Source organism: Cebus imitator, unplaced genomic scaffold (genome assembly GCF_001604975.1).
Source record: "Cebus imitator isolate Cc_AM_T3 unplaced genomic scaffold, Cebus_imitator-1.0 Scaffold41, whole genome shotgun sequence".
Lineage (NCBI taxonomy): Eukaryota > Metazoa > Chordata > Mammalia > Primates > Cebidae > Cebus > Cebus imitator.
Window position 1 is genome coordinate 9,093,496 of NW_016107356.1, and position 14,079 is coordinate 9,107,574.

The following is a 14,079-nucleotide window of genomic DNA, read 5'->3' on the forward strand; positions in this document are numbered from 1 at the left end:
AAAAAAAAGAAAAGAAAAAAAGATAGGCCGGGTGCAGTGGCTCATACCTGTAATCCCAACACTTTGGGAGGCCAAGGCAGGTGGACTGCTTAAGGCCAGGAGTTCTAGATCAGCCTGGCCAACATGGCAAAACCCCGTCTCTAATATAAATACAAAAATTAGCCAGGTGTGGTGGTGCATGCCTATAATCCCAGCTTCCTGTGAAGCTGAGGCATGAGAACTGCTTAAACCCAGGAGGCAGGGGTTGCAGTGAGCTAAGATCACACATCCAGCTTGTATGACAGAGCAAGACTCTGTATCAAAAAAAGAAATAAAAATATGTATTACAAGCTTATTTTTTTTAAATCAAAAAAGTGGTAATATGGCTGGAGTGAAATTTTTCCCTTTTTATCCAACATCGTTCTCAACGGTTATACTTTTAACCTGGTATAAAGTAGGGCTTTTTAAATGATTTAAAAATTTTTTTTAATCTACAAAATGTTGTAAGACATTTTATAAATGAAAGACACATACTCTTCCAAAAATATCAACAAAGAAATCGTGAGAAAAAAATTCCAGATAAAGAGACTTAACAGACATATCAATTAAATGGAATACATGACCCTAAATTGTATCTGGATTAAAAAACAAATTTGCCCTAAGTGACACTGAGTTAACCGTAGAAATATTAAATATTCAGTTAAAACTTGAATGTTATTCTTAGCAAATCACACTAAGTATTTAGGAGTAAAGGAACATGATATCAGAAGAAAGTATTTTCATGATTCAAAAAAAATATGAACTAGAGAAAATATTAAAGCAACAATAAAGCAAATGTGGCAATAATGTGAACTGAACAACTGGTGAGTCTAGGTAAAAGAGTATTCAGGAGTTCACTGAATTTATTGTTGCATCTTTTCTCTAATTTTAAATTATTTCAAAATAAAAAAATTTAAAAGGTGAGGGGCCATGTGTGGTGGTTCACACCTATATTCTCAGCACTTTGGGAGGCCAAGACAGGAGAACTACATGAGCCCAGGAGTTCCAGGCAAGCCTAGGCAACATGGTGAGACCCCATCTTTACACAAAATTTAAAAATTAGCCAGGCATGGTGGTGCATGCCTGTTGTCGCAGCTACTCAGGGAGGCTGAGGCTGCAGTGAGTTGTGCTTATGCCACCGTACTTCATTCAGCCTGGGCAACAGAGTGAGGCCCTATCTCAAAAAAAAGAAAAGAAAAAAAAAGAGAGAGAAGACTAGCATATTACTTTGTACATAATGTATATTTCTGAATTAACAAGTTGCAAAGCAGCTGAACAGAACCATTTACCTAATGGATATGTTTATCAGGCTCAGTGTGAACCCGTTTATTCTAAACATGGGAAGTCGGCGCAGGAGTGGGGTGTCAGGGCAGGAATGGTAAGAAATTCAGCAAATCTTCTTGTCCAAAAGGCAAAATTAAAACTGACAAAATTATCAAATACAACCATTTCAGAATTCTAGATACTACCCAAAGGCATATTAAAATACTGAAAAGTGCTTATTCAAAGAAAAACAACAACAACTGAACTTAGGTTAAAAACAATGGGATCTAGGGCATATTAATATTAACTTAAGACTGTTCCCAGTCACACCTCCCTCAGGCCGCTCCCTCCCCTCACTTCCCTGGGCATAATACCTATGAGGAGGGGACTGGTCTGATTTGGGAATGCCAAAGAAAAGCTGTATGCCTCAGGGCACTGAATATATTAGTTATTGCTAGTAATCCAGCAAAGCCAACAGCAAGATATCTGAGGCTGTGACACTGTTGGAGCAAGCAAGAATTCAGACAAAATTGAAAAATTAGATCTAGGGAATGAGACAGCTCACGGAAGTCTGAAAAGCATCATCTTCCAAGATATCTGGAAGGATGCACACATATTCAAAAAGTCCAGTTTATCTGCTCATCTTGGACTGATCTTGAGACCTTTATGTCTCATGAAACAGAAGCAGAAAGTAAAAGCCAATGTAGACCTGTAACAGCCTGAACTTAAGTCTGCTCCATCTCACAAACAGACCCTAGGCTATGCTGACCACTAAGTTATGCTGATTGACCCAAGTAAGACATCTAGGAAGCCAGGCTCAAAAAATTAGGAAAAAANCTGACCACTAAGTTATGCTGATTGACCCAAGTAAAACATATAGGAAGCCAGGCACAAAAAATTAAGAAAAAAAAAAAAAAGGGCAGGGAAGGGGAGACATGAGGGAGCAAAGACTTGAGTGGCTGCACACTACAGGGAAGACTGACTGCAAAATTAATCTGGCAAGTCACTGAGCCAAACACACACACACACACACACACACACACACCTGGAAACAGCCATTACTGAGGAAAAAGGATTATAACTAGAGTTGTAACAATGTGTTAACATGCGAGAAATGTGACTTCAGAGTTGCATCATTTAATATGTCCAGTTTTCAACAAAAAATTGAGATATACAAAAAAATAAGAAAGTATACCCCATTCATGGTGTGGGGGAGGAGATGTGTCCAACAGAAACTGTCTCTGAGAAGACCCAGATGTCAGCCTTAGTTTAACAAATACTGACATCTACATCAACTACTATAAAAATATTCAAAGAACTAAATGAAACCATATGCATAAAACAACTATAATGATGACTCAATACAGAATAACAAGAGAAATTATAAAAAATAAAATAAAAAATAAAAATTCTGGAGTTGAAAAGTAAAATAACTGAGGTAAATATTCACTGGATGGGCCCAGCAGCATGTTTGAGCTGGCAGAAGAAAAAAATCAGTCGACTTAAAGACTGGTCAATACAGACCATCTAGGCTGAGGAATAGAAAGAAAAAAGAATGAAGAAAGCCTCAGAAACCTGTGGGACACCATTAATTATACCGACATAAGTATAATGGGTGTGCCAAAAATAAAGGAAAGAAAGGGGCAGAAAAAACATATTTAAAGAAATAATGGCTGAACACCTCTCAAATTTAATGAAAAACATAACACATCCACAAACATGGACAAATTCCCAGTAGGATATATTCAAATCCAAACCTACACACATGGTGGTCAGTAGAAAGATAAAAACAAACAGAAAAATCTTAAAAGCAGCAAAAGACAAACAATTCAATATATATAAGGGAAGGAACCCCACACCCAGTAAGATTAATAGCTAACTTCTCTTCAGCAACAATGGAGGTCAGCAGGCAATGGGCTGAAATACTAAAAATGCTAAAAGGGAAAGTGTCAATGAAGAATTCTGTATTCATGAAAACTATTATATTCAATAACAAAGGTGAAAATAAGACATTGACAGATAGAAACAGAGAATTCATTGCTATCACATCAGCCTTACAAGAAATTCTACAGTCCTTTAGGACAAAAAGAAGTGACATTAGAGGATAACTTAAATTCACACTTTTATAAAGATCATTAAGAATGGAAATTGCATAGGGTAAATATAAAAAGTGGCATAAATATACATATTATTTTTAACTAAAAAAGACAACTACAGAAAACATGACATCATGACATACAAAAAAATGTGATATGAGGCCAGGCGCAGTGGCTCAAGCCTGTAATCCCAGCACTTTGGGAAGCCAAGGTGGTTGGATCACCTGAAGTCAGGAGTTCGAGACCAGCCTGGCCAACATGGTGAAACCCCATCTCTACTAAAAATACAAAAAATTAGCCAGGCATGGTGGCTGGTGCCTGTAATCCCAGCTACTCGGGAGGCTGAGGCAGGAGAATACCTTGATCCCAAGAGGCGAAGGTTGCAGTGAGCCGAGATCACACCACTGCACTCCAGCCTGACCAACAAGAGCAAAACTCTGTCTCAAGAAAAAAAAAAAAATGTGATTTGATACCACCCCCACCTGGAGGGAGATGGGAGGAGGCTATACTAGAGCCAAGTTCCTATATGTACTCAAATAAAAATAGTATTAATATGAAGTTGATTGTTTGCAATAGATTGAGATGCATAGTGTAGTCCCCAGAGCAACCATAAAGAAACCCGGCAAGGGGTATACTGCATGTTGAACATATAAATGGAAACAAACTAAACAGTGCACAACTCAATTTTTATACTGTAACAATGTAAACTACCTATAAATGTGACATTAATCTAAACTACATAGTCAAAGACTACAGAATGTAAATTAATATACAATTACTGAGAAAGTGAATAAATCCTTCCTTTTATATTTCTTTACAAATAATCCTCAGTAATACTGAGGTGTATTAATATCAGGGGTACATTTTTCTTTACACAATCAAACACTCAAAAGACTGTACATAAAAATCACATTGTTCTCTACATCAGCAGTCCCCAACCTTTTCGGCACCAGGGACCAGTTTTGTAGAAGACAAATTTTCCATGAACTGGGACTGGGGTCAGAGGGTGGAAGGAGTTTGAGATGAAAGTGTTCCACCTCAGATAATAAGGCATTAGATTCTCCTAAAGAGCACACAACCTGGATCCTCCACATGCAGTTACAACAGGGTTCATGTTCCAATGAAAATCTAATGCCCCACGGCTCTGACAGCAGGCAGAGCTCACGTGGTAATGCTTTGCAGGCCAATCACCTCCTACTGCGTGGCCCAATCTACGCAGGGAGCTTTTGTTGGGCATCCCTGCTCGACATTAAAAAGCCAATTCTTATGCAAAATACAAATGATACTTTATATAATCCTTAAGATTAGGAAAAAAACTGTTATTTTACATATTTATAGAATTACAACCCAATACAACAGCTCTGTGTTCACAGAAATGCTTTCAAGCTATAAAACCCATGACTAGTCTTTTCAGAATGCACACTACTCTATAGATTAAATAACACAACCTTAAATTTTTTGAAAATGCATAGAGGCTGGGCACAGTGGCTCACATCTGTAATCCCAACATATTGGGAGGTTAAGATGGGAGGATCTTGATCCCAGGAGTTCAAGACCAGTGTGGGCACCATAGCTAGACCCCATCTCTACGAAAAATAATTTTAAAAAATTAGCCAGGCTTGGTACACACCCCTGTGGTCCCAACTACTCGAGAGGATGAGGTGGGAAGGACTGCTTGAGACCTGAAGGTTGTGGCTACAGTGAGCCATGATCAAATCACTAGGCTCCAGCCTGGGCAACATAGTGAAACCCTGTCTCGAAAAATAAATAGGACAGAGCATGGTGGCTCAAGCCTGTAACCCTGACACTTTGGGAGGCTGAGGCGGGTGGACTGCCTAAGCTCGGAAGTTTAAGACCAGCCTGAGCAACACAGTGAAGCCCCGTCTCTAATAAAATATGAAAAATCAGCCAGGCATGGTGGCATGCACCTGTAGTCCCAGCTGCCCGGGAGGCTGAGGCAGGAGAATTGCTAGAACCCAGGAGGTAGAGGATGCAGTGATTGCATCACTGTACTCCAGCCCAGGTGACAGAGCAAGACTCTGTCTCCTAAATAAATCAATAAATAACAAGCCAGGCATGGTAACTCATGCCTGTAATTCCAGCACTTTGAGAGGCCCGAGGTGAGTAGATCATAATGAGGTCAGGAGTTCAAGACTAGCCTGGCCAACATGGTGAAACCCTACTAAAAATATAAAAATTAGCCAGGAGTGGTACTCCCAGATACTTGGGAGGCTGAGACAGGAAATCACTTGAACCCAGAAGGCAGAGGTTGTGGTACGCCAATATCATGCCACTGCACTCCAGTCTAAGCAACAGAGTGATTCTCTGTCTCCAAAATTAAATAAATAAATACATCAAGCAAGCAAGCAAGCTAGTAAGCTTGCCATAAGCAATTTACCTGATACTTTTGTTAGGCTGAGTGTCACCTTTACAATTTTGCCGCTGCTTGAATCTCTGGCTTCTTCGAAGTTTTTCATTGAATTTTTGACCAATTTTAAAATCAGAAGAGATTTTCTTCATTTTTTCTTCAAATAAGGCAGATAATCTCAAGGTCATACTATAAATCTGCAAGAATATAAAAACAAAGTAGAATTACAAAATTGCCTTAAAAGTATTTAAGAAATAATTGTAATCATTGAGATCACTTGCAATATATTATATCACTGTTTATAGACGGTGGCTGCCATCTATTTTTTCTATTTCCAACGCTCTTCCCTCAATAACATCTGGAAAAAAACAAAAAGTATCACATACATACCTCTCTGATGTTAAGAAAGTAGTCTGAAGTCAAACATCCAGATTTAGAACTTGTGTCTATATGTCAGTGAATCTTAACTGTTTTTGCCCATTCTGACATCTGTATGTACAAATCAAAACTATACCCTTCTCCTAAAGTTAGATGGAAGTTGACTGGTTTTAAAGCTGCTAATTGGGCTAAAGAAGTGCTGTGTCTCTTTGGGGCAAGGGAACAAAAGCACTTTTATATACCAGTCTCTATCTGCGATCTGTTTTCAATGCCACCTAACTCTAAAAAGGAAACAGAAGAATACCTTGCATCCAGTAGTAGAAAATTATAACCTGGAACTTTAATGCATATGAAAGATTTCTGTTTTAACAATGTTTATAATTAAATAACATCAAATCTTAAATAATTTTGGATACAGCTATGTATGTACTGAAATACTCTATACTCTTCCATGGCCATTCCAGAAAATAAGTGTAAAAGCCTAATGCTCAAAAGATAAATATAAGCCTTGGGCATGGCAGTGGATGGCCAAGACACTCCAACACTAGAAAATTTTTTTTTTTTTTTTTTTTTTTTGAGACGGAGTTTCGCTCTTGTTACCGAGGCTGGAGTGCAATGGCACGATCTCGGCTCACCGCAACCTCCGCCTCCTGGGTTCAGGCAATTCTCCTGCCTCAGCCTCCTGAGTAGCTGGGATTACAGGCACACGCCACCATGCCCAGCTAATTTTTTGTATTTTTTAGTAGAGACGGTATTTCACCGTGTTGACCAGGATGGTCTCGATCTCTTGACCTCGTGATCCACCCGCCTCGGCCTCCCAAAGTGCTGGGATTACAGGCTTGAGCCACCGCGCCCGGCCCTAGAAAATTTTTTTTAAAAGTATGTGAGATAGGGAATTTCTTACATGCATCTCATACATATACATACATATATATATATATATATATATATATGTATATATATATATTACACACTCACGAATGAATGTCAAATTTGTTATACTTAATCTGAAATAATCTCTGACAATTATTTTCAGCATTTCATATATATAAATTTTATTCTGCCAGGTGCAGTGGCTCGTGCCTATAATCCCAGTACTTTGAGAGGCCGAGCAGGCAGATTACTTGAGGTCAGGGGTTCAAGACTAGCCTGGCCAACATGTGAAACCCTGTCTCTACTAAATACACAGTAATTAGCCGGGCACGGGGGAGCATGCCTGTAGTCCCAGCTACTTGGGAGGCTGAAGCAAGAGAATTGCTTGAACCTGGGAGGCAGAGGTTGCAGCGAGCCAAGATCTCACCATTGCTCTCTAGGCTGGGCGACAATGAGAATGTCTCAAAAAAAAATGTAAAATGTAAAATGGTACAGCCAACATGGAAAATAGTGTAGTGATTCCTGGAAAGGTAATTATCCTATGACCCAGCAATTCTACTCTTAGGATATACCCAAGGGAATTGAGCAAGGTTTCTGACAGATATGTGTATTCCAAAATTTACTACAGCATTATTCGTAATGGTCAAGAAATAGAAATGGCCCAGCTGGCCATCAAGAGATGAATGAATAAGATATAGTATAACCACACCCTTTAATACTATTCTGCCATAAAAAGGAATAAATTTCTGATACATGCTACAACATGCATAAGCCTTTAAGGCATTACACTAAGTGAAATAAATAAGCTGGACACAAAAGGACAAATATGTTAAGATCTTGATTTTTATATGAAATTATCTAGAACAGACAAATTCAGACAAAGAAGTTAGAGGTTTCCAAGGACTGGGGGTAAGGGGAAATTATTGCTTGATGGTTACAGAGCTTCTGTCGAGAATGATGAAAAAGTTTTAAAAAGATTATAAACATAAATGATGCCACTGAATTATATTCATAAAAATGGCTAAAATGGCAAATATTATGTTATATATAGTTAACCATAGTTTTGAACAATTGACAATGTACTATGCCAAAAACCACTGATCTACAAGCTTTCAGTGGTGAATTGTATGGTATGTGTCCTCAAACATATGTATTTGGTGCAAGGAAGACTTGAATGAAATTTATTTTGTCTCTGAAAAGAAATAGTCTTACAAATGGTGACTTGGACAAAAACCAAAGCTTGGAAAAATGTTAGCCTTGAATGTTAAACTAATCCAGCAAGCAGTGTGGATCCTGAATCCAACAAAGAGTTCTCAAATCAAGACTCGAGGCAGTAATGCAGGAGGAGTCTAATATTAAGTAATGATGGGGAAATGCAGTTAAAGCCAAACAGTTAATGTCACCGATTGTAGACACCAAAAAATGTTGTAAGATCAGACAAGTGTTTTACTTTAAATATGACTTTTAAAAATTATTCAACACACTGGCTACATAGAGTCTTGCTCTGTTGCCCAGGTTGAGTACAGTGGTGTGACCTCAGCTCACTGCAACCTCCGCATCCCAGGTTCAAGCAGCTCTCATACCTCAGTTCAAACAGTTCTCATGCCTCACACATGTAGTTGAGACTATAGGCAAGCACCAGCACACCCAGCCTATTTTTGTATCTTTAGGAGAGAAGGGGTTTCACCATGTTGGCTAGGCTGGTCTCGAATTCCTGGCCTCAAGTAGTCTGCCTGCCTTGGCCTCCCAAAGTGCTGGGATTATAGGCCTCATTAAGTTTTGAAAAGTTACCCAATGTAGAACACGTTAACAATGAAGTAATGTTCTACTGGAAACTGTGTGTCCCCAAATAGTTAAAGAAACCAGTAACTAACAAAAATTCTTAAGTTTACAAGATGACAGAAAAGAAACCCAACCTACAAAAATACTGAAACTCCCTCTGCTTATGAGATAAAAAAGCTGGCTAAAATTGGTGAAAACCAGTATGGGCCAAGTGAAGTCTGCACAGAATGAGCCTGCTGACATCACAGCCTGAATTTCCAGCCTGTTTCATACTAACTTCCCCCAAATATGCACACACAACCCATGAGGTAACATAAAGAAATAAATATACATGCCCAAAGACTTTCCAGGTGACCTCTCCTTTCCTTCCACCAATCACCTACTAATCTCAGAATCCAGACCCTAAAACTTTTATTAAAATAAACAAACAAACAAACAAATAAATAAATAAATAAATAAAATACTACTTTAAAGACAGCACAGGGAGTTAGATTTGAAATTGATTCCTGTCTCCTTGGGAGTCAACTTTCAGTATAAAGCTTATTCTCAAAAACCTAGTGTCACACTCCACTTGAGTAGGCTAGAAGAAAAAAAGAAAAATCCAATGTCATAATATTAGCTTCTAACACATCTAACAAGCAAAGAGCCTCCAATGTCTCTGTACCATTTTTTGTGGTCTTAATCAGATAGCTCATGTGTTGCTTCTTCAAATCCAAATGTTATTATGCTGTCAATAGTCTCACAACACTTCAGAGTTTCCTTTTCACTTTAATATTCTTACGTCTCGATCTATGTTTCCAATCCACTTAAGATCCTTATACATATAAAACAGAGGCTCTTACTCCGTGTATCAAATTTGTTCGCTTTCTACTGATGCCTACTCCCATTAATCCCCACTTGCTTATAAAACTTAAGGAGATTATGATAAACATCAACTGATGTAAGGCAAAAACTGAAATATTTGGGCAGTAGCAGAAGCTCTTTTAAGAGTCTTACCTTATTCACTTAACTTTAATGTTCCAACCTCTACTACACAGTGGAAAATTATCTACACAGATCAGGCACACTTTTTTTCAATAAACCACTTAAAAAATTACCTTTGATCTTTTGTTTGGTGTATATGCTTTTGCATTGCTAAATATCAACCGGATGTCTTTGCAAAACTCCAAAGGGCTGTCATAATTTCCCGCATCTAGAGTTTCCCTTACTGTTCCAAAATCCATTGGGGTATCTATAATATCTCTGTAGTCCTAGGTTTTAAAAACAGTAATTAATTCATAGATTCATTTCCTGATTTTAGAAAAGTAAATGCATCAGATCTCTAAAAAATTTGAAGTGATGGAAGAGAGGAAAAGGTTAGAGGACTCTTAAAATTCATTAATAATGTTTAAAAACAGGTATAAAACAAAGACAAGATAGAAAGAAATATACCAAAATGTTAATGATTTATTGCTAGTGTTAACAACAATGGAATAGTTTTTATTTATTGCTGTACACTCTAAGCATCCTATAGTAACTCTGTGCTATTATAATCTAACTTTTTTTTAAAAAGTTATCTTCCAATTTCCCTTTTTAAAAACTGAAAACACACTTTTATCCAATTTATAGTTTTCCTAGTGCTGGGTTTACTTAGAGATCTAAGTACATCCATCCCATTGTTATATAATACTGGTTACCTAAGTCTAAATTCTTAAATGAGTTACAAGGGTGTCTATAAATTGAAGGAAACTATGTAAAACAACACTTCTACCACTAACTTAGTGATAAAAGCAAAAAAGTTAACATAAAGCCTAGGTATGTTTCTCTTTAAAGCTTAATACCTCTACCCCAATTTCCTCACTGCGAAACAAGAAAAGCCCCAAACATTTAAACAATGGAAACTTACTGGATATTCAACCAAATCAACAGGTTGTCTAAATGGTTCAGAATCTTCACACTGAAAAATTAAGTTCACTAGTTCCTTACACTGTTTCTTCCAGTTGCTTTCAACACAGTTGGTAGCTCTGATGCTTTTTTTCCCATCATGCACCTAAAAATACATTCATGGTCTTAAGAAAAATCACACTATTGGTGTAAGACTTCGGTAAAAATGTAATTGATCTCTCTTCTAGAAAAACACAATAATGTCACATACGTTGCTGTCAACATATTAAACTATGCATAACATATTTGTTATAACTTAACCAATTTCAGGAATATTACAAAATTAGCTATGAAAAGCATACTCTAACGAAAGCACATTATCTAGTGAAAAGCTATTCCATGACCTCTCACCTCCCAGGTTTATAATATTTCTTTTCCCAGAATATGAAGCATATCTGATAATGTGATAGATAGAATAATGGCCCCACCAAAAATGTCCACATCATAATCTTCACAGCCTATGACTATGTTACCTTACATGAGTAAAGGTATTTTGCAATAAGGGTATAGACTGTGAGATGAAAGATTATCTTGAATTAATTGCTTGGACCCAATATAATCACAAAAGTTATTATAAGAAGGAGGCAGAAAGGTCAGAGTCAGAGAGAGACTGAAAAATGCTATGTTGTTGGCTTGAAGATGAAAGAAGAGGCCCTGAAGCCAAGGTGAGGACACCCACTAGAAGATGGAAAATGCAAATAGCTCTTCCCTAGAGCTTCTAGCCATACGAAGACCATGATAATGACCTAGTGAGACCCATGAAAACTTCTAATCTACAGAACTATCAGGTAATACGTTTGTTTTTCTTTTTTTTTTGAGACGGAGTTTCGCTCTTGTTACCCAGGCTGGAGTGCAATGGCGCGATCTCGGCTCACCGCAACCTCCGCCTCCTGGGTTCAGGCAATTCTCCTGCCTCAGCCTCCTGAGTAGCTGGGATTACAGGCACATGCCACCATGCCCAGCTAATTTTTTGTAGTTTTAGTAGAGATGGGGTTTCACCGTGTTGACCAGGATGGTCTCAATCTCTTGACCTCGTGATCCACCCGCCTCGGCCTCCCTAAGTGCTGGGATTACAGGCGTGAGCCACCGCGCCCGGCCTATACGTTTTTATTATTTAAGCAACTAAACTTGTCAATTGCTGCAGCAGAAACAGCAAACAAATACAAATACTAAACAATTGGGAGTCTATTTAAAAATAAAATTATATGAAAATTGCTACTCAAATCAGACTATTTCAGGTCTAACTTTTCAGTGTTTGGGGGGCAAGAGCATGGTATAAATTAATATTTCATAATTAAGGAGCATTTGGAGGAAATTTAAAATGATCTGGGCTAAAATGTCTTAAGCATTTTCATATTAATAACCTTTAATTTTAATTATTATATTTGAACTTCAAAGCCTCATGATACCCCACTATGATTACCCAATTTCATAAACTTATTTCCATATACCCTTCTCCTTACCCCTCAACCTCATCTTTCCTACATATCTCCATTATTTTAAAAAGTTCAACTACCAAATCCTAGTTAGTTTTCCCTATAAAGGTCTCATAATTTTCCCTTCCTCTCCATTCCAAGCAAATATCCTTGACTAGGTACCCATCCTTCACCCTGTATTCTTGCAATGAATTCCTAATTCATCTCCTTCAATACACATCTTCTTATCCTTCAATTTGTATTATCTATTTTGGCTGTTCAATTGATTCTCTACTTCAAATGAAATCCTTGGATTTCAATATCACCATAATCTACCCCAAACATAACAGCCAGACACAGACACTCTGGTCACTCCAGCATCCAACCTCTACACCAATCAGGTGTAGTGCCCTTAATCATCTATGGGTATGTCTTTTCAGCTTTTTTTAATCTTTCCTGTGGTATCCTCTCTATTTCTTCCAAGGCCTCTTCTTACTCTATCTCCCTCTGAGAATATAGTACAAATCCCAACTCTTCTATTAAACCTTTCTAGGACCTGCATCAACATAGACAAAAACTAAATCCTGAATTGATTTTAAAACAAAGAAAAAGCAAACTACAAAAGTCAACCATGCAGAGTAACTTACTCTCCTTCTTCCACAAGATGTTTTAGGAAGATCGCTATCATCCTAGGAATAAAATCAGAGCACCTTAAGTATTTAGAATCTCATTAGAAAATAACATAATCTTAATATATAACATATCAAAGACGTTTGGTCTTACCAGAGTTATAACATGTTATTAACAAAATCTCCAAAGAAAGACTACCAGATGATCTTTGTGGCACCCAGGCTTGAAAAAAAACCAATCATTCTTAATAATCCTTTTTCATTCCCTAAGAACATGAACTAATTCTAAAATTCAAAAGTATAACTATAAAAAGATGCTTTATGCATTTCCTAAATAGAAAACTTGTGTTTTGCCTCTATCCACAAATCCCCAGACACTTGCAGATTCCTATAGTTTATGAATTTTGTGTTCTATAGTACAGGCATGCGCTACCACACCCAGCTAACATTTTTATTTTTTGTAGAGACAGAGTCTCAAACTCCTGGCTCATTCAATCTTCTCATCTCAGCCTGCTAAAGCACTGGAATTACAGGTGTGAGCTACTACACCCAGCCTCCAAGGTACTTTATATAATATACCTTTCACTAGCTAAGATATAGAAAGAGGTTCACTGAATGGTCTGGCATTATGTTCTATATATCTGACTTCCCAAACTAACACAGACAGCCTCCTTCAAAATAACCTCAAGTTATTCACCTATATTTTAATTGATATTAGCTGAAACAGATTACCTCACAAATCATTTAGAAAATTTAAAATATATTTTTATCAAATGCCCTATTGGTTCATTGGACTACTGCAAGAGCTGGTATTAGAAAGCCAACATTTTTTTCTTTACTTTTTAAAAATACCACTTGAAATTAACAAAAACCATTATAAAATCAACAAACTTCATACCAAATCCTCAGCATTTTGCTCATCATTTTCAGATGTGTTAGAAACTTCTGAGATGTTTGTACAATGTTGATTCCTAAAAAAACAAATTTTCACTTTAAAAATATGCAGATATAGCGATTTCTTGGCAAAGATTCAAACTATACATTAAAATGTAAACAGTTCCCCAACCTATACATGCCTATTTTCAAACAGAGGAATATCAGGTTTTGACCCAACCCTCTAGCCATCTTAAATGCTAATTTAGAATCTTGACGGTTTTTCTTGTTCTCAGTTAAGTATGTATCAAAATTAAGCAGGTAATCCAGAAATAATATATGTATGGCCTCAACTGGATGAATACATGGATGAGTTGTCTAAGTATCATCACTAGCAGTATTCAAACAGTAAGTACAAGGAAAATAGATGATTTAAGGTAAAACAAACAAAAAAAAAAAAA

General features: G+C 37.2%; 1 protein-coding gene across 1 annotated transcript in view; it reads right to left on the reverse strand.

The window, feature by feature from the left end:
* BRWD1 (bromodomain and WD repeat domain containing 1) overlaps window positions 1-14,079 on the reverse strand; it is a 142,346-nt gene that overhangs the window by 18,386 nt on the left and 109,881 nt on the right. The window contains exons 32-36 of the mRNA XM_037737689.1: window positions 13,644-13,716; window positions 12,764-12,805; window positions 10,664-10,807; window positions 9,876-10,028; window positions 5,776-5,942 (exon numbers count right to left, since the gene is read on the reverse strand). Of these exons, the coding sequence (XP_037593617.1) occupies window positions 5,776-5,942; window positions 9,876-10,028; window positions 10,664-10,807; window positions 12,764-12,805; window positions 13,644-13,716 (579 nt within the window). The remainder of the gene's footprint in view (window positions 1-5,775; window positions 5,943-9,875; window positions 10,029-10,663; window positions 10,808-12,763; window positions 12,806-13,643; window positions 13,717-14,079) is intronic.